This window comes from Dendrobates tinctorius, unplaced genomic scaffold (genome assembly GCF_039654945.1).
Source record: "Dendrobates tinctorius isolate UK_male_01 unplaced genomic scaffold, ASM3965494v1 ptg000074l, whole genome shotgun sequence".
In the NCBI taxonomy this organism is placed as follows: domain Eukaryota; kingdom Metazoa; phylum Chordata; class Amphibia; order Anura; family Dendrobatidae; genus Dendrobates; species Dendrobates tinctorius.
Genome location: NW_027361742.1, coordinates 310,330 through 337,228, shown reverse-complemented (window position 1 = coordinate 337,228; position 26,899 = coordinate 310,330). Strand labels below are relative to the sequence as shown.

At 42.7% G+C, this 26,899-nt stretch overlaps 1 protein-coding gene across 4 annotated transcripts in view; it reads right to left on the bottom strand.

Annotated features, from left to right (window-relative positions):
- Window positions 1-26,899, bottom strand: part of CLCC1 (chloride channel CLIC like 1) — a 125,351-nt gene that overhangs the window by 7,815 nt on the left and 90,637 nt on the right. For 2 of the 4 annotated variants that reach the window (XR_012233663.1, XM_073582853.1), the window contains exons 9-12: window positions 22,440-22,586; window positions 17,482-17,736; window positions 11,459-11,972; window positions 42-143 (exon numbers count right to left, since the gene is read on the bottom strand). Coding sequence is in view for 3 of the 4 variants with exons in the window: in XM_073582853.1 (XP_073438954.1) it covers window positions 49-143; window positions 11,459-11,972; window positions 17,482-17,736; window positions 22,440-22,586 (1,011 nt within the window). In the remaining variant the exon portion in view is untranslated. The remainder of the gene's footprint in view (window positions 1-41; window positions 144-11,458; window positions 11,973-17,481; window positions 17,737-22,439; window positions 22,587-26,899) is intronic. The other 2 variants (XM_073582852.1, XM_073582854.1) reach the window with 1 other exon arrangement.

Sequence of the window (26,899 nt, the reverse complement as noted above, 5' to 3'; positions counted from 1 at the left end):
CATAACAGCGACGATGAGGCTTGGATGAGACGTGGAATTACCTCAGTCCTAGGTCAGGCTCCATGACGTAGTGCTGCTAACGGCCAGTTTTACGCTTCCGCCACTGTGGAGTGGGGTCTGCAGTGTCCACCCACCACTGACATCTACATAGAGAGAGCCGAGTTACAGAGATGGCAGCCACTTCATGCTTCAGGGTGGAGGACATGTAGTAACAGGAATAAAAAGGGGCACAAAACACGAACAATGTGTGGGTAGGAAAGGCCGGTCACAACTGACCGGAGTGTCCCTTTAAGGTTATGTAAATGTCTTAGGCTTAATTATGGGGTCACTTTCTGCATTTTAGGCTTTATTTTGAGGTAAATATGTGGTAGCATTCGATTTATAGGGTTTGTTTTTAGAATGTATTAGTTAATTTGGTTGACATCATACGTTTTTATCAACTGTAGCCCCACTACTTCCTTTATATGACTATAATATTTTGTGGTGTTCATATTTTCTTATAATCCAAAACTGGGATTACAGTAACCAATATATTACAGCCTCCAGCCCAACAATAGCTGGTAATGAGGGACGCTAGGTATGTAGGATCCCGAACACTTTTACAGCAGTCGTAATGCGAGCGTGCAGCACACTAGGTTTTCATTTCAAATTTCAGCATCCGCTCCCCTTTGTTTAAAAGTAGAAAACATCAAACCTTTTTACCTTATTTTTCATATTTTCTATCATTAAAAACGTTTTTATACTGTAAAAAAATAAATAAAAACACTTTTACAACAGTTGAAAAACATTTTTTTAAGGCACATTCCATTTACAGCCCCTATTCTGTATACTGCAGCGACAGATGTACATCTACTGGAAGAGGATGGGCCACAAGCAACACTGGGGAGAGGAAAAGTGGAACTGTTAATGACAACCAATCCCATTTCAGCTCTTATTTTTCAAAGCAATGACCTGACTCCACTTTTCCTCTGCACCAGCTTAGCTACCTATCCCGTAATATGCTTTCTGAACAATCTTCACATCAGGCTGTTGGTGCAACAGCGAAACTTATGGTGGAGACAGCAGCCGCCGCTGTGTGAACTGTTGAAGTTTGCTAATGTGAAAAGTCATCTACACTGTACTGTGTGACCTATTTGGTTTGTGCCTCTTATTTCTCCTCTAATCCTCCTTGATGGTGACAATGCAAGATAATGGTTGCTAAATGAGAACAGTTAAAAGGGATTGTCCACTACTTGGATAACCCCTTCTGAATACTGTAATCTTCTGAGTAAAATAAATTAAACATTATGTTCACCTCCCATACCGGCGCTGTTCCAGCAATGTCAGTGCCTCTCTCAAACCGGCGCTGTTCCAGCAATGTCAGCGCCTCCCACACCGGACCTGTTCCAGCAATGTCAGCACCTCTCTCAAACCGGCGCTGTTCCAGCAATGTCAGTGCCTCTCTCAAACCGGCGCTGTTCCAGCAATGTCAGCGCCTCCCACATCGACGCTGTTCTGGCAATGTCAGCGCCTCCCACACCGGCGCTGTTCCAGCAATGTCAGCGCCTCCCACACTGGCGCTGTTCCAGCAATGTCAGCGCCTCCCACACTGGCGCTGTTCCAGCAATGTCAGCGCCTCCCACACCGGACCTGTTCCAGCAATGTCAGCACCTCTCTCAAACCGGCGCTGTTCCAGCAATGTCAGTGCCTCTCTCAAACCGGCGCTGTTCCAGCAATGTCAGCGCCTCCCACATCGACGCTGTTCTGGCAATGTCAGCGCCTCCCACACCGGCGCTGTTCCAGCAATGTCAGCGCCTCCCGCACCGGCGCTGTTCCAGCAATGTCAGCGCCTCCCACACCGGCGCTGTTCCGGCAATGTCAGCGCCTCCCACACCGGCGCTGTTCTGGCAATGTCAGAGCCAGGTCTGACAGCAGCCAGTTTTATCTAAGGGAATTGTGAATAAAGCAGTCCATCAGCAGCCAGTGACTGGCTGCAGAGCTCATGTGGCATAACGATGTCACACGAACTCCAGGTGACTTGGCACTGACATTGCTGAAACGGCGCCAGTGCAGAAAAGGAGTATAGGGTGCTTTTTATTTTACTTGAGGGGTTATATCATTTAAGGAGTTGTCAAGTAATGGACAATCCCTTCAATTCTCCCACAAAGAGTGCTGAATGATTCTGCTGAATACTGAAATCTGCAACACAGGTGAAGGAGAAAGGACATCTTAGGTAAGGCATCCGAGTCTCACTTGTTTGACGTCCACTGTCAATTCATAATTCATGGATCACCTTTAGGGTATGTGCACACGCTGCGGATTCTTTTTGCGGAATCCGCAGCGGGTTCCTATCTCCACCATTGTGGAGACGGTGAATCCGCAGGACCAAACCGCAGGTCTTTTGACCTGCGGTTTATCTGCGGTTTTTGCAAAATCCGTGCGGATTAATCCGCAGCGGATTCCGCAGCGTCTGCACACACCCTTATTGTACAACATGGAAACTGCTCTATGGGGTCATTCGTTGTTCTGTTAATGCAAATTTAGCCAGGAATCTTCCTGGAGGGTTTCATATGTGACGTTGTGCTGGGATTGCTATATCTGAGCACAGTTCTGACACCGTATTGCAGAAGAATAAAGCTAAATAATCACAAGTCCAAGTTTAAATTATCCTGACACCTTTTGGGACATTTTTCAATTAAATGCAATAAAGATTTTTAGGCCAAAATACATGAATTTCAGTTTTATTGAAAATGTTGTGCAATTTGGCTTTTAAAGGCTCTTTATTTCCCTGCAGAATGAGCTAAGAATCCGTTAGTGAGCTCCTTCTTAGGCTTGTTTCACATTTCCGTTTTTTGGCATCCGCCAAAGTGTGAAAAAACTGATCCGTTTCCGTTTTGCAACAAACGGACGCTACCGGATCCGTTTTTTTTTTTTACGGATCCGCTAAAATTCGCTGGGAAAAAAACAGATCCACCAAAAAAAATGACGGATCCGTTTTTTTTGCAAAACGGCGGATTTTGACGGACGTCAAAAAACGGAAGTGTGATCCACCTCTTACTGGTAGGTTGTAACTCGTATCAGTCCTTTTCTGACCACCTCTGTATGTCACGAACAGAGACCACATGAAAGTTAAATTCAATGTGGTCAGAAATTAGCTGAGAGGAGCTCAACACAGATAAACGTGTTAGGCTGGAGTCACACTAACCTGCGCAAAATACGGTCAGTATTTTACATGCGTAATACGGATGACAGACCCCTAAACAGTGCTCCGTATTTCATCCGTAATCAAGGTGTGGTCGCGTATTTTGCGCATGTCAGCATCCGTATGTAATCCGTATGGTGAGATTTTCTCGCAGGCTTGCAAAATGGACATATAATGGAGCCCTATGACAGTTTTAATAAAGAAATGAAAGAATAGATATAGACACACAGAATGTATATATATATATATATATATATATATATATATATATATTCTCTATGTGTCTATATCTATTCTTTCTATCTTTATTAAACCTGTCAGTGTGAGTTTACTGTATAGCGCACTGAATTGTCGGCTTTGCTCAAAGACACCGGTGCGTATTTCTCGCAAGTCACATGTGTGCTCCGTGTGTAATCCGTATTTTTTGCGCACCCATAGACTTGCATTGGCGTATTACGGGCGTAGTACGCTGACAATCGCAGCATGCTGCGAGTGGCACGGAGTGTAGAATACGGATGAGAAATATACGGCTGGTGCGAGGGACCCCATAGAGAATCATTGGTCCGTGTCTAATGCGCGCTTTTTGCGCCTCTCTCTCCCGTATTCCTCGCCAGTGTGACCCCAGCCTTACAAAGTGTTACGAATGGGGCGCGGCCTAGGGCAGTGATGGCGTGAGTCGCACTTGTCTGGTGCTCTGAGGTAATTTCCTCTAAAATCTACAAAAACTGGGCCAATAATCACAATTCCTCACAAAAAATGTCAAGGAACATCTGTTAAACGTCTTACCCACTTTTTGGAAGAAAATTTTCACATTTAAGATATTTTTCCTGTGAGGATATACCATCAGCTGTTACTGTGCTGTGACACTGAGGCCTAATGGCCTCGCAGTTGACAGACTTCTTATGACTGACTTTTTTAATTTATTCATCATAAAATTCATGATAAGTTTGCAATTTTGCTCTCTTTTATGTGATGGATTAATTCTTCATCAAAATTTTTGTAATTAATTGACATCAAATCACTTGGAGACTGTTTCTTCTGAGGTAAAATACAGACACCTCAGTGGTGACATCTATTCAACCTATAGAGGAATTGTCATTCAGTTTTTACATTAGCCTCCCTCGGATAGAGACAGAGGCTACAGAGGATTACAACAGGTTGTTATTCATTGGAATTTTCATCAATTTTACTAAGAAACCCGGTTCCCAGTGGTGGCTGATAACACCGAGCTGCTGTGGGCAATAGCGGTGGTCAGAATTACTTTTACAGTTCATACAGTGGAATTGTTGTTCAGTTTTTTACATTAGCCTCCCTCAGATAATAACAGAGGCTGGAGTGGATTACAATAGGTCGTTATTCATCGTCATTTTCCTCAGTGCAATCTGCTGATTGACAATTCTGACTCACTGCAGGTGAATGGACATTACTAATACAGCCAACTGAACAGGCAATTTAGTTTAAACAAGTGTGTTCTCGTTTGAGTTTCATACTATGAATAATTTTAACATTATTTTCTTTCTGTGATACCTCATCTAAGGTATTTACTGTTATTGTTACCACACATGAATGACTTTATGAGAATTCCTATTTATTAGCATATACCTACTATTTTGGCTATCTGGTGCAGTTTGCTGTTGGGGTTTTATTGTTCTTTATATATTATTCTCTTGGAGTATTAAGAATTGTTATTGCAGAGTTATAGGAAACTTAAAGCTTATATTTAACCCCTAAAGTACACAATTGAACAGATCAGTTCCGGACTAATACAGTAATTCTTATTAGCTGATCTATTATAACAGTCTATTTTATCTCACATTTATAAGAGTTACAAATACCAGGAAAATGTCTAACAATAAAAGCTCATCCTCATCAAAATCACAAAACAATAACAGAAGCAATCGACTTAGTCATATTGCGTTAAAAACATCCCCTTCTGTGGGAGCCCAAGAAAATCAAGATCTCCAATTAAAAAAGACAGACAACAACCTTTGATGGAGACTCATAGCTCTAAATTGGAGGTCCACAACAAATTTTCTGTGCTTCAGACCGCCGATCCTGAAGACATGGATTCAGCATCTTCATCAAAAAGGAAAGGCTTGAAAGAGTGGGGTAATGATCGTTCCTCTGCAACTAATTCATCAGACGAATTTTCTAATACCTACTCTCCAAATCCTAGCCCCAAAAAATCTCGCTTAAGTTTGATGGGATCAAGTGCGGTATTTCCTGAATCTTTTGACAGTCACTCTATGGAGGCATTTATGACCAGTCTTGCCAATAAAATTAGCGCTAGACTTAAATTAGATCTTGACAAACAAACCAAAATTTTCCAGGAAACCTTGGATGTATTCAGTAACATATTGGAAAACCAGGAAAAAAGACTATTGGATATGGAAAAAAAATATGAAATTACTTCAAAGGAGAAACAAGATACAGAGGTAGAGCTTCAGAAACTAAAGCTTAAATTGGCTGACATAGAAGATAGGTCAAGACGAAATAACATCAAAATTAGGGGTATTTCGGAGGATGTTACCCCTAATAGGCTTCCTGATTATATTAAATCTGTCTTCAAACATATGCTGCCAAATTTATCTGATTCTGATTTAATTGTGGACCATATCCATAGGCTGCCAAAACCATCTAATATCCCAAGAGAATTACCAAGAGACACTATAATGCGGATTCACTTTTACCATATCAAGGAAAGGATCCAGAACTATGTCAAAGTAAAAAAGGGCTTCCCAGAACCTTATGGTTGGTCATCTTAAGTTATTCTCTGACCTCTCCAAAGAGACCATTGATGGAAGAAAGCTTTTTAGACCCATTACATCAGTCTTAAGAGACAAAGAAATCCCGTATAAGTGGGGTTTCCCTCTGAAACTGTTGATCAATTTTAAAGGAAAGACATCTGTCGTATTCTCACCGAAAGATGGGTATGAATTCCTGAAGATGAATGGCTTTGTGCTTCATTCGGGCAAAAATGGTTCTCCAGGCTCCAGACATGTTACTTGAGATCTAAAATGTATATTCTGATCTAAAATTTTATGCTGCCTGAATTGGTTATTGTTTAATATTTCATGATGCTTTAAGTGTTTTACTTTTCAGTGGTGCGCTAACTTTAGATTGGGCCATTTTATTCTTACATTAGAGGCTGTTTCCTCGGATAGTGCACCACACGGACTTTTCCCCCCACACCAGAAGGAGAATCCGTGGTGTAGGATTCCTTCTAGAGATTTGTATTTTGTGTTTATTTGTTTCATAGTTTGTAGTTTATTTTTATACAAAAGCCCTTAGTTTTCTTTGTAATTAACCAACGGTCTATTGTTTAGTAATATGACTATTATAATGTAAGGGGACTTAATAGTCCTAATAAACGCTTTACCATCCAGAGAGAAATTTTCAAATCTTTAGCAGACATAGTTTGTTTACAAGAGTCAAAGTTTAAGCTAAATAATCACCCAGAATTTTCTGTACGAAATTACCCTATTAGTTTTGCGTCGTCAAGTTCCTCAAAGAAGGCGGGAGTCATCACTATGATAAGGAATTCTTTATCTTTTGAATTGTTAGAAGAGGTTTCTGATATTAATGGACGCTACCATATCTTGGTTTGTAATCTAAACTCTCAAATGTACACATAGTTACCGTATTTTCCGCTTTGTAAGACGCACTTTTTTTCCCCCAAATTTGGGGGGAAAACGGGGGTGCGTCTTACAAAGTGGACATGCCTTACCTAGGCTGTGATCGGGGGCGTCCGGCGGTTGCTGGCCAGTGCTGCGGGTGTCTCCGGTGCCGTGTTGTGTGCCCGTCGATGCCCGGGGCTCTGCCAATATTGTGCGACAGGCTAGAGCCCCGGCATTTTCTCGGTTCCCTGTGTGCCGGTAAAAAAATGGCCGCCGGCGCGTGCGCAGATGGGATCTCGGGTCCCAGTTCTCGATAGATGAGATTTGAAATCTCATCTCTTGAGAGCTGGGTCCCGAGATCCCATCTGCGCACGCGCCGGCGGCCATTTTCCCTGTGTGCGCGCGCGGTGGTGCCGGTAAAAAAATGGCTGCCGCGCGTGCGCAGATGGAATCTCGGGACCCAGCTCTCAAGAGATGAGATTTCAGATCTCATCTCTCGAGAACTGGGTCCCGAGATCCCATCTGCGCACGCGCCGGCGGCCATTTTTTTACCGGGACCACAGCGCGCGCATACAGGGAACAGAGGAAATGCTGGGGCTCTGGCCTGTCGAACAATGTCGGCAGAGCCCCGGGCATCGACGGGCACACAACGCCGCACCGCTGGGCACCGGAGACACCCGCAGCACCGGCCAGCAACCGCCGGACAAGCGGAGAAACCTGGCAGCAGCACAAGACCCTGCAGCAGCAACGGCACACATCAGAGCCCCCCCTCATCCCTGAATGCGGCCTGCAGCATCACTCCACGCCTGCCTCCTCCATCAGCGAGCCTGGGACCCCGCTACACCGCAGCCACCAACCCCGGTAAGCAATAAGATGCAAGGATTATAAGAGGCACCACTAATTTATTAAAAAATATTTTTTTCTTATTTTTCTCCTCAAAATTTAAAATTAAGAAATTAATTGAAAGCCACTATATTTTTTTTTTTTTTACGACTCAGCAGTCAAAAACTACAGGTCTTTAAACAAACCATCTAAATTTATGTTCAATACAATCAAAAAGCAAAGAATTCGAAACAGGATTGATAAGATTACTACCCCCAAAGGAATTATACTTCTACACCCACAAAAAATTGTTAATTTGTAGAGTTCTATAAAAAATTATATAATTCAAATGAGAATCCCTCCCATCCCATCCTAAGATTTTTTATCCTCAATAAATCTTGCTAAGATTACTATGGATGATTTGGAGTTTCTATCCTCTCCTCTTAATGACGAAGAAACATGTAATATTATAAAACAACTTCACTCCCATAAAGCGCCTTGTCCTGATGGATATAGTAATAACTATTATAAATCTTTCAGCAAGATTCTGGTACCCCATTTAACGCAGATTTTTAATGCTGCTGCATCTACAGGTGCATTCCCGAAAGACAATCTTGAAGCTAATATAATTCTTATTCCTAAACCAAACTTAAACCAGACCAAATCATAAATTATAGGCCGATTTCCCTCATTAATACGGATTTAAAAATTTAATCTACAATCATTGCTAATAGACTAAATTGTATTCTGCCCAGTTTAATTTCAAACGATCAAATTGGTTTTATAAAACACAGACAGTCTGTTGAAGGTACCGGACAATTAATAAACATAATTAAATTAATAAATTCCCAAAAACTTTGTTCTGCTGTGATTTCCTTAGATGCTGAAAAGGCATTTGGATCCCTTGAATTGGAATTATTTAAATCGTACTCTACAAAAATTTGGTTTTAATATCCCCTGTATTACAACAATTATGGCCCTTTATTCCAATCCACAAGCAAGAATTTATGCTAATAATCATCTTTGTACCCCTTTTAAAATTACTAATGGAACTAGACAGGGATGCCCACTTTCTCCTTTATTATTTGCTTTAGCAGTAGAGCCCCTTGCTCAATTAATTAGGGATGACCAAGATATTAAAGGAATTACTACTAACTCCAGAGACTATAAGATTAGTTTATACGCTGATATTTTATTAACCCTGACAGAACCATCTAAATCCATCAATAAAATTCAAAATTTACTCAATGAATTCTCTTTTATCTCATATTTTAAAATAAATGTCACCAAATCTAAAATTCTACATTTTAATTTAAACTCTTCTCAAATTCAAGAAGTTAAAAACACATCACCATGGAGCTGGGCAGAAAAAGACTTTGTATATCTAGGTTTAAAGTTTTCTAGGGATATTAACTCTTTGATCTCTACTAATCTCAGTGATCTTATTAATTATCTTATTAAGGATTTTAATTTTTACAATGATACAGGACTTTAATGGTGGGGGAAAAATTTAATTGTCAAATCCATTATTTTACCCAAAATATTATATGTTTTTCGATCTCTCCCGTTATCTGTTTCGACCTCATTTTTAACCAGCCTACAATCTCATATTAATTTTTTTGTGTGGGGTAATAAAGGGCTAGGATTGCTACTAATCAATTATTTAAAAGCAAACCACAAAATGGAATGGGTCTGCCCAACATTACAGCATATTATTATGCTAATCTCATAAAGCAGTCTATTTGGTGGTGGCCTAGCCTATATAAACCATCTTGGATTGACTTGGAATTATTTTTCAATAAAGATACCCCACTGAACAGAATTATTTTCAATCTGCTTATCAAAAAAGGGACTTTCCCTATTAATCATCCTATTTTCTTAGCGATTTCGGAAGCTTGGATGAAATTATTCAGACTTAGAAGGCAAATTCCTAAATCAGAAATTATTAATGTACTCCCTCTTTCTTTGGTTGAGGTTATTGCAGAGTTTAATCTAGATCCACTCTGGGCTACTTGTGGTGTTACCAAAATTCAAGACATTTACGATGGTAAATTTTTCTACCCATTTACACAAATCAAGGCCACATTTGGGATTCCCTCTTCTGACTTTTTACAATTCTTAATCTTGAAGAACCAAATGGAGCTTTTTCTGCAGACCAAACCATATCTCTCTGAACCTTCTGTCCTTATGTTAAAAAATGTAGGTCATAATATTTTTTGGAGCATTCAATATAACCTTATAAATGGTTTAACTTGGATCAAACCTTTTGTAAATCACCTTAGATGATTAAATGGGAAGAGGACCTCCACCTTTCAGTACAGATAGACGATTGGGAAAAGGCGATTATAACAACGTACTCTTCCACTATTTCAATGACTCTCCAAGAGTCATTTTATAAACTATTATCACGATGGTACTATACTCCCTCTAGATTAGCCAAGATCAACTCAGACAACTCCCCAAATTGTTGGAGAGTATATGGACAGATTGGTTCTCTATTTCACATATACTGGTCATGTCCAAAGATTAGACCATTATGGATGGAGGTTGAGTCCTTGGTTGGTCAAATTTTAAATATTAATGATTTTATTTTAACCCCTCAGTTGGCCTTACTCTCTATGGGCATTGATCAGTTCAATCCATCCTTAAGACAACTTATTCTTCACTTTTTTTTAGTTACCAAAAATAATATTGCTTTTTTTGGAAGTCCCCTAATAGTCCCTCATTACAAGATTTAATTACTAAAAGTCTTTACAGAAATCTTATGAAAATAAAATTGCTATTTCAAATAACTGCTTTAACAAATTTGCTTGTAAATGGAATCGTTGGATAGAACTATTTCCATAACGGCATTGTTTTTTATTTCTAGTTTATATTTGTGTAAAATATTTTGACTATGTTTTTGATCTGACAAATATCTATCTGTTCTATGTATTTTATGGATTGACTGCATGACAACGCATTATTTCCCTTTCCCCCTACCCTATTCCCGATTATTATAAATTTTAATAAAATTTATTGGAAAAACAAAGTGTTACAAATGACAGCATCTGCGCAAGATCTCAGCAAGGGAGCAGGTCACAAAGTAGAGTGAACGGTCAATTACTGACAGGAGGCTGGTGGTAGGAGGCCAAAGAGGGAGAGAGGACAGAGAGCTGGAAGTGCCATGCCAGCAAACCTGTACTTGCGAGCTCATTTGCATAAACATTTTCGGACCGATTTCTAGGAAATGGAAAACTGGACATATATAATACGGGTGTGCATACCTTACATAGAGTGGGTGAAATAAGTATTGAACACGTCACAAATTTTCTAAGCAAATCTATTTCTAAAGGTGCTATTGACATGAAATTCTCACCAGATGTTGGTAACCACCCATCCAAGTGACAAATATAAATAAATGCAACCATAGATTGCCATAAATTAAGTTATGTGTAATAATGCGAAAAAGTATCGAACATATGTAAAAAGAAAAGGTGTCTCATTATCAAGGTGCCTCTCAAGAAGCATTTTATGATGGGTAAAACTAGTGAGCCTTCTCAACACCTTTGCAACCTTATTGTTGCAACATATACTGATCGGATTGGTTACAGAAGAATTTCTAAACTACTGAAAGTGTCAATGAGCACTGTTGGGGCCATAATCAGGAAGTGGTAAGAACATTACTTCACCATAAACCAACCACTACTCAGTTTAGTTTAGGGTCTAAAAACCTGCTGACAGGTTCCCTTTATGTGGTAGTATATTCTAGCAGTAAGTCAACAATTACTGAGATGATAATACTCTTTAAAAAAAGGGCTTTCATTACTGGAATGCCTCAATTTGTTCATTTTTTTACCTTTCAGCTCCAAAGATTTGTCATGTGGAGGTACTTCCTTCCATGACGTTTCTCTATGAGAGCTCTCCTCCACGGAGTCCTCCCTCCTTTGTGGTTGATCAGAAGATGGATCGGGCTCGGTTTCTTCTCTCCTTTCATGTTCACCATAAGAATTGTGCTTTACAGTCTCCACTTCTGTGTGTTCCAGGACATCAGATCTTTCATGTGGAGCCTCAGTTTTACTCTGCGCTGTAGTTTTTTTGAGTTCAGGTTTCTTTTGATCAGTCACAGATTTCTGCTCCATCAGTTCTTCATTTCTTTGTAGCTGCCCAGTGAAACTTTCCAGTACTGGCTTCTTCTCCCTTAACCGTGGACTAGAAGATCTCTCCTTTGGCTTCTCTTCTTTTCGTTGACGCTCTCCTGGAGAGCTCTGTTCTTCTCCTGCAGTTTCTTCCCTGGTCAGCTCTGTGACCTCTCCCTTTCTCTGTTCTTGTCCACCGTACTGATCTCTTAATGGAAAGTCCACGTCTGTAAACTACAAAACAAAATAATGTTTTAAAAGCTACAGACACCTATAAAGCGTGTAAAGTATATGACCACGCCTCATCTTACACTGGTACACACACTGGCACAGGGCCTTTATGGCTCCCTTATTGTGGACAGTTTCTAGGGGACAACGCCAACATAGGTACAGATTAGGCTGGTTTCACATTAACGTTTTTTTGCGCAGTACATCGTGCGTGTCCATGCGCATGTGTCATGCACACCTATGTTTAACATGGGGGGCGCATGGTCTAGCATTTGCATGCGTTCATATGCGCTTTCGTGTGCATGCGTTTTTTTTTTTTTTAAGGTGTGCGCCCAGGCGCGCCAGACGCAACCTGTTGAATTTTTGGGTCAACGGCGCCAAAAAAACGCATGCACACAATTGCGCACTGAATGCGACAAAATAACGCATTAGTCTATGGGAACGCAGGCGTGCGCATGGAAACGCATGGAAAATGCATGATGCTTTTTTTGCATGCGTTTCTATTGCGCACGAAGCGCTGCACTAAAAAACGCTAATGTGAAAGTAGCCTTACAGACATTATTTTTCGGTTTTTAGAGCAGATTGCAGGGCTTATAGGAAGAGTTGATCAGGCTCCCCTATGTGGTTTAACCCCTTCGTGACCAGGCCAATTTTTTAAAGTCTGACCAATGTCACTTTATGTGGTCATAACTCTGGAATGCTTCAACAAATCCCAGTGATTTTGAGACTTTTTTTGTGGCACATTACAATTTATGATAGTGGTAAATTAAGATTGATATATTTTGTGTTTACTTATAAAAAATATCAGAAACTTGACAAAAATGTAAAAAAAAATTGCAATTTTCAAACTTTGAATGATTATCCCTTTAATCCAGGTAGTCATATCACAGAAAAACATTAATAAATAACATTTCCCACATGTCTGCTTTACATCAGAACCATTTTTAAAACGTTAATTTATTTTATTAGCCTTTTAGGAGGTTTAAAAATGGAGCAATAATTTTTCATTTTTTCAAGGAAATTTACAAAATTTATTTTTTTGAGGGACCTATCCAAGTTTGAAGTGACTTTAGAGGTGCTATATATTGGAAAACCCCAAACATGATACCATTTTAAAAACTGCACCCCCTGACATATTGAAAACTGCTGCCAAGTAGTTTATTAACCCTTCAGGTAATTTTCAGGAATTAATGCAAAATGGTATAGCCGGAATGAAAAAGTGTTTGTTTACCACCTAAATGTCACTAACTTCTGAACTGGCCGCTGTAGCCGGCAGACTCTAAGGGCCCCGTCACACATAGCGACTCACCAGCGATCCCGACGATATCAACTTGTCAGGATCGCTGGTGTGTCGCTACATGATCGCTGTTGAGCTGTCAAACAGGCAGCTTCACCAGCGATCAGCACCAGCGACGCCGAGGGGGCGCGTCGCTGTGTACGTTAGTTACCAGCGCGCTGATGCAGGGAGCTGGTAACTAAGGTACACATCGGGTTTCGAAGCACCACGCGCTGCTTAGAAACCCGACGTTTACCTTGGTTAACAGCGCGCTGATCGCTGGTCGTTGCTCTCCCGCCTGTCACACGAAGCGATGCGTGCTGGCCAGCGGGAGACCAATGACCCAAAAAAAGTCCTGACCTTTCAGGAACGATCAGCGATACCAGGCAGGGGGCCCAGTCGCTGATAGCTGTCACAGTAGCGATCTCGCTGGTGAGATCGCTGTTGCGTCACAAAACTTGTGACTCAGCAGCGATCTCGCTAGCGAGATCGCTATGTGTGACGGGGGCTTAAGGCCGCCTTTTGTCCATGAACTGCTATGGCAAACATCAGGACCACACAATCATGATCTCGGTGTGTCAATTAGATTAAAGTGCAAGCCCCCACAATCTATTAACCATTTATTTGATGTAGTCACTTTTGACAGCAGCAACTAAAGTGTTAAACAGATATGGATGGTGCCAACACCGATCATTTGTGATACAGCAAGTTGTCAGATATAGTGGACAGCCGACAGCTGCTGGATTGTCACCGGTATGGGGATGATATTCCCTTATATCTCAGGTCAGTAAAAATACGTATTGGCGGTCATGAAGGGGTTAATAGTTAAAGATGGCCACTCTATCAGTTTCACATGTTTCCATCGGGATCCAGTTTTTCAACTAAACAAATGAAGAAAGATGCATTTTTCTGTGCAGGCGAACAACTGGGACCTGACTATGTTTTTTAACATATGCATTTATACACAATGTATGCTGTAATATACGGACAGTCCTCTGTGGGGTTACCATAGGGCACAAGAGTAACATGTCTTCTCCATATTTACGATGTAAGTCAGGAAGCAGTAAGTCGCTGAGCAGCCACATTTCGGTGGAGTAATTACCTGCAGCGTTCACACCATTAACTCATTGGATGCTGATCCCCAGAGAACAGTGAGGACACAGTGCTGAGTATGAAGGAGCAGATTTATTGTATTTTAGCCAGATCCATGAAGACACACTGCAAGCATCTCCTTGTGAGCGCAATGTTTGGATCACAGACCCTTCTGCAGGCAGGAGCGAGTGGCGGGATACATCAGAAGATCATGGTGCTTTCAGTCAGTCGGCAACGGATGATTTCACTCAGATCAAGTAAGATTATAGCCAGAAAATAGGAGGAGATGTGCCCCCGGGACTTGTATTTATAAGAAATGTATTTATATAGTACCAACAAATTCTGCAGCACTTTTTTCATACATCCAAATTTTTTTACGTTCCTGGGTCCAATAACATACGTGTTGTCCAGTAGTGGACAATCCCATTAAGAGTATGGCATGCAACAGCGTAGTTATAAAAAAGGTCTACCATTAAAAAAAAAAAAAAAGAATTTAAATAAAAAATATGGTTTAGCCATGCTAATCATCTCATTAAAGGGATTGTCCCACAGTGAAGTATTACATTACATAAAACAATCTTGTAATTAAATGACTCTACTGTTTCTAGATAATGCTGAACGTCCACTTCATGATAACATCTGAGGTGGACATTCTGAGCGGGACTTCAAAGAATACCATAAAAAATATATAGCAGCAATCTCCTGACACTGAAGAATTTTTTTTATAAAGGATTCTAAACTTAAAATTGTTATGTTATGTGTTATGTATTTTTTCCATGTTCACTAAATGCTTAAACTGACCTGCCATTATGATTCTCCAAGTCATTACGAGTTTGCGGAAACCAAACATGTATAGGTTATTTTTTATTTAAAGAGAACCTGTCAGCAGTTTTGGCCGATATAAGATACGGCCACTGCCTTTCAGGGCTTATCTACAGCATTCTAGAATGCTGTAGATAAGCCCCCGGTCCGACCTGCAAGATAAGAAAAATAAGCTTTATTATACTCACCGGGGGGGGAAGGGGGGGTTTGGTGCCTCCCATCCTCTTGTGATGCCGCCCTCCTGCTTGCTTCATCGCTCACCGGCACTGCGCTCCTGTGCAGGCGCACTTCACTGCCCTGTTGAGAGCAGACCAAAGTACTGCAGTGTGCAGGCGCCGGGAAAGGTCAGAGAGGCCCAGCGCCGCGCACTGCAGTACTTTACTCTGCCCTCAACAGGGCAGATCAGTATGCCTGCGAGATGAAGCAACAGAAGGGCGGCATCACAAGAAGATGGGAAGTGCAGGACCCAGACCTGCGACACCCATCAGACCAGGCCCCCCCACAGGGTGAGTATAATAAAAGATATTTTTCTTCCCTTGGAGGTCGGATCGGGGGCTTATCTACAGCATTATAGAATGCTGTATAATCAGCCCTGAAAGGCAGTGGCCGTATCTTATGTCGGCCAAAACTGCTGACAGGTTCGCTTTAATTGGTGAATAAAAATCCAAAGTTTGTAAAAATAACTAAATAAAATAAAAAATAAAAAATGAAGCCATTTTCTAAGACCCATAGCGTCTCCATTTTTCGGGGTCTGGGGCTGGATGAAAATCAGATGCTTGGTGTGAAAAATCAGAAAGTACTAGCATGACACTCGCATTACACTCGTGTGACACTCGGACTGCTTTTTTATACGTTTAGTGTGACTCCGGCCTTACAAGAATCAGACCACTGCTGTGTGTGTGTGCTGTCTCCACCGCCCCAATGCATGTTTTGATGTAATCTTTGCCTCCTGACGAATATTACATTGAAGCGTGCATTAGGGCAGTGGAGACAGCACACACACAGCAGTGGTCTGATTCATGATAGTCTAATTCACTTATGCATGTACCATACATTTACTCTGTAAGAGGCATTAATGGAAGAATCAAAAGGCCATTAATTTAGAATTAAGTTCTCAAACCAACAATATCCTTATGAATTGTTACCAAAAAAGTGTATAAGTGTTTTATGTCTCTGCCTAGGACAGCAGCCTCTGCTTTAATGATTATTCATCCAAGTGACTTTTGATCAATGTTCTCTTTTAATATATAACTAAAATGTGTTTTATGCACTAAATATACTCTGAGTTTTTGCCTAATACGTTACTGCTACTGTTGAATGGGTTTTTCCATTTGAGTTATCATTGTCTTAGTGTAATGTGTATGGATGCTTTAATTGAGGCTAACCATATTAACTGGATTATAGGAAAAGTGATCAGATTAATGGCACAAATTTACATCTGGACAGAACAGAAAAGAAAGATTTTTTTGCGGTCAGTGTTCTAAAAATGTATTAGGCTGAGTGCAGACGGACTTTTTAGCCCTGCGGATTTTTCCGCGCAGAATGGAAGAAATCCACAGGTCAAATGACCTGCATTTTTCCTGCAGATTTCTTCCATTTTTCCTGCGGTTTTATTGCGGTTTTTGTGCGGTTTTCCACTGTGGTTTTCCCCCTGCGGATTTGGTGACAGGGGAGATGGAAAACTGCACAAAAGAAGTAACATGCTGTGGATTTTGTACCGCAGGAAAACCCCGCGGAAAAATCCGCAGCGTCTGCACAGCGGGTTTTTTTTCCATTGATTTTAAGGCTACTGTACATCACAATGTGGATATGCAACGTTTCTGCGCGGTAAAATCTGCTGCGGATCCGCTGTGCACATGCTGCGGATTTTTCCGCGCGGTTTTTGTTCGAAAAAAAAAAAAAGCAGCATGTCACTTCTTTTGTGCGGTTTTGCTGCAGTTTTCCACCTGCTCCATTCTACAAATCCGCAGGTGGAAAACCGCAGTTGAAAACTGCACAAAAACGGCAGTAAAACCGCAAAAAAAAAAAAAAGGAAGAAATCCGCAGGAAAAATGCAGGTCATTTGACCTGCGGATTTAGTAAAATCCGCGCTGAAAAATCTGCGGGAGGATCCGCACCGTGTGCACATAGCCTTAAGATGCATGGGTCTTTTAGATAATTTGGCATAAATATCACCAACCAGCCTCTCTTCCTTGACTGTCATAGCATACTCTAATAACATGCACACACTCTTTGTATGTGATAAAACACTATCTCACACAATAAAGGAGAGTCGGGGTTACTACTCTAAATAGCATAGTGCCAATAAAAACTGTAAAAACTTACATTCTGCCTGCCATGTGAAATATCCATTGCTTGCAGGTTCTCTGGCCTCTGATTTCGTGAATAAGCTACATTTTGTAGATAAACTGGTGGATATTGTGGTCCTATATAGGGGGGCGGCTGAGGCTGAAATTCAATATTATTTCCATAAGGATGTCTCCGTGGTTCTGCAGGTGGCAGTCTCTCCTGTTGTGCTTCTCGATTATTCCTGAGCATAAGGACCGGACCAATTGTTGTAGAGAATCCATAACATGCAGCCTGTAAAAAGACAAATGTCAGGAAAAATGAGTGCTCCTTTATTCTGTTTTCAACATTAGACCTAAACAGTAGGAAACATATCCAATCTGCACAAGCGGGGTCTGTAAAAGATGACACACCTGTTATGCCTTTGATGGTTTTAAATTATGAAGTGGAATAACATGTGTCATCTGCATAAGAGGCTTCCCTCACACGGATTTCCATACTTGGACCCGCTGAAGCGTCACTAAGACGCAAAAAGGCTGCTGTCCTGCAGGAATCCCGATCCCCCCGGCTTGATGTTTTAACGGTGTATTTTTTGAATAAAGAGAGTAAAAAGAATTCTCTGTGTGTAAGAGCCACTTTCACCGCCTCCACCACTACATTCAGAATAGCCTTCCTTCTGGTTGAGCACCTGTCTGCCACGGATTTGGCCACCGGCAAGCAAGATTAGTCTGACAACAGCAAAGGTATGCCATTTGTATAGTGCTGGCCTTTTTCCCTATGGTAGTGCTTATGAGAATTTTTAAAACCTCATCCACATTTAGTATATTGTTAATTCATATATATTTGGGGTGCAAGGATTCAACACAAGTCAACATGGCAGATCTGAGGCAGAAATTTCTACGACTGTCCTATTCATCTGTACAAAGTTTGCAGAAATCTCTTCACAATTTACAGAAACAACCGATTCAGACAATGAAAAACACAACACTGAGAGGGAAACAAAACACCACAATACGAGTATAATCCAAAAAATATCAAACTTTATGTAGACATGTGCTAAAATGTTAAAAGTCTGCTAGAATCCAGAAATACAGAGGCCAAGGTTACCGTGCAATGCAAAAATAACTTAAATCATGCGATTGACAAGCAATCAATCGATAATAGCCGTACCACAATACAAATGGGCAAATACAGTCCTCCTGAAGAACACTAACGAAACGTGCATTGGTGCGACAGGGACGCCAAGGCTACCTGCACATCACAGCAGTAAGTGCATTCTCCACTATGTATGGGATTTGTTGCGGTTAGGTACTTCATTGCATCACCGCTTTAGCCTACTCAGCATTTCAATATTATGTCAACCCTGAGTATACATATCTAACTAACTATGCCAGCCGTACAATGGGATACTTCCCTTAGTAATCACTGAGCTTTATACTTTAACTAAACTGTTCTGAGCTAATCAGGATATATCGTTAATATTTTTCATATTTAATCTGAATTGTTTTGCACTTGGCACTTTGTATTTATAATGTGATTAGTATTCAGTTATTGTCTGAGCAATTATTATGCCGCATTCATGTGGACTAACACTGTATTTGCCCATTTGTATTGTGGTACAGCTATTATAGATTGACTGCTTGTCAATCGCTTGATTTAAGTTATTTTTGCATTTCACGTAACCTTGGCCCCTGTATTTCTGGATTCTAGCAGACTTAACATTTTAGCATATGTCTAAAAAAAGTTTGATATTTTTTGGATTATACTCGTATTGTGGGGGTTTAATTGTTTCCCCCACAGTGTTGTGATATTCATGTATTGGAGTTCTCCTGTCCCGCACTGAATTCCAATCTGGGTGTTTCTTTGCTATATAAATACTATTTAGACAATGGCCAGAATTTTCAGTTGTATAAATTTTTGCCACAAATATGGTACATAAAGTATAAATTCACCATGAAGGACTGATTCTTTTCTTTTTTTTTTAACCTACTTAAAGGGAAGGTGCCGCAATTTTATATAATTTGCAAAAAAAAGAGGAAGTAACAAAACATGTTGTTTCAGCAAATGTTGTACTAAGTAGGATTTATGGTTTGTTTGTAATAATGTTTTAATGTAGCCACAGGACGCTGCCATCTTGATTTGCAGATCTGTGGAGGACTCATACAGTCTGCAAATATGGCCGTTGGACATAGGAGACTGCGGGCGGCTCCCGACCCCACCATGCAGCCTCATTAGCAGAGAACTGGGCACGCCCCTGTGGGCTGCACCATTCACTGCTGTAGGTGTGGCTGGGCGCCATTTTACTGTAGCCCAGTGCTGTCTGCTGAGCTCCACTTTCTGCACTCTGCTTCCTGCTCCAGCTCCACTGTCCTCCTGCTCTGTCTCCGCCTCCCCACTCACAGCCCCAGTGATCTCCGGTAATCTGACACCTTCCCTTTTATGACAGCTTTTATGGCTGTCTGAGGAGGACAGTGACATATACAGCCCATAGTCTAGTGTATAATTGGGGGGGGGGGCTGGAAGTTTCACCAGTGTGGGCATATCTGTAATACTGTCTCGTGTGATACTGACTGCTGAGCCGTGTATCTAATCCTCCCCTGTGTGATACTGTCTTGTGAGCTGTGTATCTAATCCTCTCCTGTGATACTGTCTGCTGAGCTGTGTATCTAATCCTATCCTGTGATACTGTCTACTGAGCTGTGTATCTAATCCTCCCCTGTGTGATACTGTCTGCTGAGCCGTGTATCTAATCCTCTCCTGTGTGATACTGTCTGCTGAGCCGTGTATCTAATCCTCTCCTGTGATACTGTCTGCTGAGCCGTGTATCTAATCCTCTCCTGTGATACTGTCTGCTGAGCCGTGTATCTAATCCTCTCCTGTGATACTGTCTGCTGAGCCATGTATTTAATCCTCTCCTGTGTGATTCTGACTGCTGAGCTGTGTATCTAATCCTCTCTTGTGTGATACTGTCTGCTGAGCCGTGTATCAAATCCTATCCTGTGTGATACAGTCTGCTGAGCCGTGTATCTAATCCTATCCCGTGTGATACTGTCTACTGAGCCGTGTATCTAATCCTATCCCGCGTGATACTGTCTGCTGAGCTGTGTATCTAATCCTCTCTTGTGTGATACTGTCTGCTGAGCCGTGTATCTAATCCTCTCTTGTGTGATACTGTCTGCTAAGCCGTGTATCTAATCCTATCCCGTGTGATACTGTCTGCTGAGCTGTGTATCTAATCCTTTCTTGTGTGATACTGACTGATGAGCTGTGTATCTAATCCTATCCCGTGTCATACTGTCTGCTGAGCCGTGTATCTAATCCTATCCCATGTGATACTGTCTGCAGAGCTGTGTATCTAATCCTCTCTTGTGTGATACTGTCTGCTGAGCCGTGTATCTAATCCTATCCCGTGTGATACTGCTCTCCTGAAATACTCTGTGCTGCTGTCACCCTGCTGGTTTTATGTGTGATCTACATGGTGGTATTGTGTATGATCTATATGGCGGCATTATGTGTGAAGTATATGGCGGTATTATGTGAGAACACTATGGCAGTATTATCTGCTAAAAGGAGACCCATTCTAGGGTGGTTCTGGCTGAGCACCTGCACACGGGTCAGGGGTAATAGGTGCAGTCAGGGGAGGGCTGGTGAGGCAGCTGAAGAGAGGGGTCTCATTTTTATCGTTACTGTATGGCTACATTTCCCCCAGCCTGCTTCCCAGCGTCACCCCGGACTGCGCCTGTCGCTTCGCTTTCACACATCGCCAGGACAGGATCTGAGGAGAGGAATGGATGCAAAGTCTGGATCAGAACAGGCCATCAATCAGCAGAAATGTTTCCTGGATTTCTGTGCTGCTGTCACCCTGCTCCTCCCCCATATATCTCCCTCTGTGCCCCCCACAGACCAGCGCACTGCTCTCCTGAAATACTCTGTGCTGCTGTCACACTGTTCCTCCCCCATATATCTCCCTCTGTGCCCCCCATAGACCAGCACACTGCTCTCCTGAAATACTTTGTGCTGCTGCCACCCTGCTCCTCCACCATATATCTCCCTTTGCCCCCATAGACCAGCACACTGCTCTCCTTAAATACTCTCCTGCTACTGTCACCCTGCTCCTCCCCCATATATCTCCCTCTGTGCCCCCCATAGACCAGCACACTGCTCTCCTGAAATACTCTGTGCTGCTGTCACCCTGCTCCCAGAATCCTTCCTGCCTGCCATCCTCAGTGACCGAAGATCCCATTCCTCTCCTCAGATCCTGTCCTGGCGATGTGTGAAAGCGAGGCGACAGGGGCCTGATATATGGTGGAAGGAGCAGAGTGATAGCAGCACAGAGTATTTCAGAAGAGCAGTGTGCTGGTCTATGGGGGGGCACCCTGTTCGGTGCCAGGGATTGTATATCGAGTGCTGTCTTTTATACACATGGATGGAGCGTCTGCTTGTCTGCTCCACAGAAATCCAGGAAACATTTCTGCTGATTGATGACCTGTTCTGATCCAGACTTTACATGCAAAGACAGTCAGTAACTTTGCAGGCCCCATCAAAATGGCTGCTCACTGTGTTCCTAAATGTCATCCTCTCTTTTCCCTTAGCAAACACCCAGAAGGGGAGGAGAGGAGTGACATCACACCCATGTCAGCAGATTCCGCCCATAATTACTGCAGGACAGGAACGTGAGCTAACTGTACACTAGGTTTTTGTGCCAAATTTCAGTAGCTGCTCCCCCTAGTGTTAACAAGTGGAAATGCCAAACTTTTTAAAATTATTTTTCATATTTTGCAAAATTAAAAACAAATGATAATATTTTTTAAGAAAATGTAAACATTAATTCTTTACATTTTTTCAATTGCTGAAAAAAAATTTTTTGGATGGCACCTTCCCTTTAATGCCATCAAAATTTAGGTCAATAAACGAGGGTTTGAGCATAGCTTCATGGACATTATGGTAAGTGGAGATTTCCTTTTAAAAATCAAAGACAAAAAACACTAAACACTCACCAAACAAATAGCTGCTATAAGAATAAGTACAAACAACTGATAGAAAACAGGAATCTCTGCCAGTAAGCCATTTAAAAACTCTCCAATCGCTTTCCCAATATGCTTTAAGGGTTCTGTGATGAAGTCTGTAAAAGTAAGAGCCAACGCCTGTGTAGGGAAGATAAAGCGGGAAACATGTCAAACATGCAGTGTGAAAAATAGCGGCAAAAAAATTCAAACTCGTTGCTCTCTTTAACCGCCTTTGCAATTTCTCAAGTTTTTTTCGTTTTATTTTAATTTTTTCTTTAAAGGGAATCTGTCACCACTTTTTCCGAATATGAGCTGTCGGCACCACCATCAGGGGCTTATCTACAGCATTCTGTAATGCTGTAGATAAGCCCCCGATGTAATCTGAAAGATAAGAGAAAAGAGTTAGATTATACTCACCGGGGGGGGCGGTCCGGTCCAATGGGTGTCGCAGTCCGGCACCGGACCTCTCCCGACGCCTGCGCACTGCAGGACTCTGCTCTGCCCTCTGCTCTGCGCAGACAGTGCGCCGAAGCCACGACAGGAAGGAAAGAAGAGGACGGCATCGTATGAAGGTGGGAGGTGCCGGACCGGACCACAACACCGATTGGACTGGACCGCCTTTCCCCCCGGTGAGTATAATCTAAAGTGTTTTTCTTATCTTTCAGGTTACATCGGGGGCTTATCTACAGTATTACAGAATGCTGTAGATAAGTCCCTGATGTCGGTGCCGCCAGCTCATATTAAAAAAAAAGGGGTGACAGATTCCCTTTAATACATGTTCTGGATGTTACATTTTATACTATACACATGCAGCTCTGTCTCGAGCACCATTCTCTTTGCTTGCATTTCCTTGCTGTGCGCAGCATGATGATGCACGGAGAGGTACTCGGTGGTCTCATTCATTAACAAGCATCAAACCTTCTGCTCATGAGTAGACACATAAAATTGACAGAGCTAAAATCAGCGAATCCACGTGACAATTGGATGCCAGAATTAGTTGCAAGCCTAACCTGTCGAAAAAACTCAAATCAATTTGTGACCACATAATGAAGACTAAGGCTACATTCACGTTTATATTTTGCTACTTTATTTCTGCAGCCAAAACCTGATCTCTTGACAACAAAAAACCTGCAGCCAAATCACAGGTTTTGCTGCTTTTTTGCTGTGTTTTTTCAGGAAATCAAAGTTCAGTTTTGCTTTCACCCTACAAGCATGAACAATACAAGGTATTAGGCCACCAATGCAAGACTTGTGTAACACCATAAAACATTTTTATGAAAAACAGCAAGGGGAGTTGAATAGGTAGAGCATAGTTTACTTACTGTGTTAGGGCACTGAGTTGGTCAGGCACTGCTAACATTCACACATTGGTCAGGCATTATCTATTTTCACACATATAACTAATGTAATTTACCTTTACTAATCCTAACTACCATGCTCAAGTGAGGACACCAAGACATTATGGTTTAAACTTGGGAAAAAATCACTAGGTTTCACATCCTGACCTGCATTTTGTTTTCCACCAAACAACTGCAAAAACCTGATCGCAGTATTTTTGCTGCTATTTTTCACTTACTCATTTCTTTTTATGGGTCAAAAAACGCTGCAGAAACGCTGAAAATTGACATGCTGCAGTTTTCAAAAAAGCAGTTTTCCAATTCAAATCAGGAAAAAAGCAAGTGATTGCATGAGATTTCTGAAAAAAGCTTTTCTTTATCGCCTTATTGGGGGACACAGATTACCATGGGTGTATGCTGCTGCTGCTAGGAGGCTGACACTATGCAAAAAACAAGAAAATTGACTCCTCCCCGGCAGTATACACCCACCGACAGATACCAAGTACCTCAGTTTGTGCTTAGTGTCTGTAGGAGGCGGACCGGGATCTCCCCAGATCCGCATCTAACCATTTTCTTTTAGGTTTTGTGTGTGTGTATTAATCTTTTCCCATTTATTTTCCAGATTCTACATCGGGAAACAGGGGGTAAATGTTCACCCTGCTTTCCCATATCATGCGGCTGAGCGAGCAGTGTGGTGTCGTCCACATCGCAACTCTCAGTACCGCAGGCAGGACTTTTTCCATATCACCATTCGGTGCTATGGGCGGACGACAGGTGGCCGGTCCTTGCCAAAACAACTCCTCATCCCTATCCCAGGACAGGGCTGAGAGGAAGACGGTAGTCGCCATTGCTCCCAACAAAAGGACGCCGTCTTCTACGTGACATGGGTAAGAGGACCTCTCCCAGCGGCCTGTCTGCTATGCATGCCCCTGCGGTCATCCTCTTCAGGGACGTCAGGTAAGATCCGAACGATCCCTTTAGCCCCGTATGTTTTCACAAGCAGTGGTTTCAAACTTTGAATTTCCCGCCTCTACTCCCCCACTGCAGCCGCGCGCCTCACATCGCAGCCACGCTCCGGTTATACTAGGATCAGGGAAAGAGGCACACAAGGTCTACTAGGACACAGGGGGGTCCTTGTAAGCAGCGGTTCAACGCAGGCTCACCTTTTATTATCGGCGCCGCGGGCATCAGTATAAGAGCTCGGCGGGAGGGAGACATGGTTTCACTTTCACTTTCAGCGCGCTCCCTCCTCCCTGTTCTGAGCGCGCTCCCTTTTCTCTGGGCGTGAATTTCCACTCTGGGCGCGCTTTTTTCTCGCGCCCATTTCACACCAATCACAGCGCTACTTTCTTTTTAAGGATGTCAATCTCCATTTTTACCGCGCCCCTCCTCTGCCATTGCCTAGTCGCCACGACGCCACGTACCGCCCACCGAGATCACAGCCAGCTTCCTTCTGCAATTTCACTGGCTTCCTGCGCTGCTTGGGGGACACGTCAGGGTCCAGCTCGTCAGAACTTCGGTAGGCTCGGCGCTTAATGGAAAAATTGTCTCTCCTCTGCAGCCCTACTATTTAGTGCAGCCATTGTGCTCAACATACCTATGTTTAACCCTTCAACGGCGCTATCTTTCAAGCCCACCGTTATCCACTACGCTTGTGCACGCTGTAAAAGGAAGTGGGCGTCAGGTCAGTCGTCTCCCCTCTGCCTGTCCTGCAGCCCTTCAGCTATGTCGGCCTCTCAGGAGCACACCGATTCCCGGGATGAGGGCACTTCCCCTCTCCCAGAGTGGGCCGTTGCAATGTCCCAGTCGGTCTTCGATCTGACTAAAGTCTCTCAGTCCCTGGTCCAGGTCCTAGAACGTTAGCCTCAGCTATCTACAGCCACCTGTGCACCGACCGCCTCTCAGGGTGAGTCATCCGCACCTGACCGCGACCTTCAGAGGGACAGGCCGAGTAGGATTTCTAGGAAGCATGTTCTGTCTGGCTCGTCTTCCAGTTCGCTAGGCCCGTCGGCTCCTCCCAGGTGTCCTTCTCCGTCTTCAGAGGACGGCCCCAGGTCTGACGACGATCCCCAATCGGGATCTAGTTCAGAAGCAGATAATATATCGAAAACACGGAATATGGTCGATAAGTCTTCTTTCTGCTATCTTCCAAACCTTGGAAATTAAGCAGGATGAACCTCCTCCTCAGGAATGTTCTGTTCCATTTAAACGAGCGAGGCCTCCATCCCGAACCCTTCCAAACCACAAGGAGTTCGATACTACTCTAACCAAACATTGGGAGCACCCTGAACAATGCTTTTCAGGCCGCAGGTACTTAGATGTCCTGTATCCCTTTGATGTAGATCTGCTCACAAAATGGACCAAAGCCCCCGATGTGGATCCTCCCGTCTCTCGTATAGCCTCTAAGACGGTTCTATCCCTTCCGGACGGGGCATCGCTTAAGGATCCAACAGGCAGGCAGATAAAATCTCTGGCTAAGTCTATTTTTGAGGCATCCGGCGCCTCTCTCTGTCCTATTTTCGCTTCCTCCTGGGTGGCAAAAGTCATTTCAGCTTGGGCAAAAACTCTTCGCAGAGGCATCTTAGCGGCAGCTCTCCAGGACGAGCTAGCAGATCTAGCAGATCAAATTAATCATGCGGGTAAATACCTCTTAGCCGCCTCTTTGGATGCGGCTGGGTGCGTAGCAAGGGCTAACAGCAACATAATAGCTGTACGCCTAGTCCTTTGGCTAAAGTCATGGAATGCAGATACCACCTCTAAAAAGTCGCGTACCAATCTGCCTTTCCTTGGTTCTCGGCTCTTTGGAGCCAAGCTAGATCAAATAATTTTGGATGCCACTGGTGGTAAGAGCACTTCTCTCCCTCAGTCTCGGCCAAAACGCTTTTTTAACAGAAAGGGTTTCCGGCCGTTTAGGCCCTTTCCTGCCTTCACGTCCACAGAAAAATCTACCCAGCAAGGTTCTCCTCCAAGTGACGGGTCACCCCCACCTGGAAGTTTTTTCCAGGGTGGGAGGCAGACTTTCCTTTTTCGCGGACGCTTGGCTGTCTGTTGTCGACGATGCTTGGGTCAGGGAAATCATTGCATCCGGATACAAGATCGAATTTGCTTCCCAGC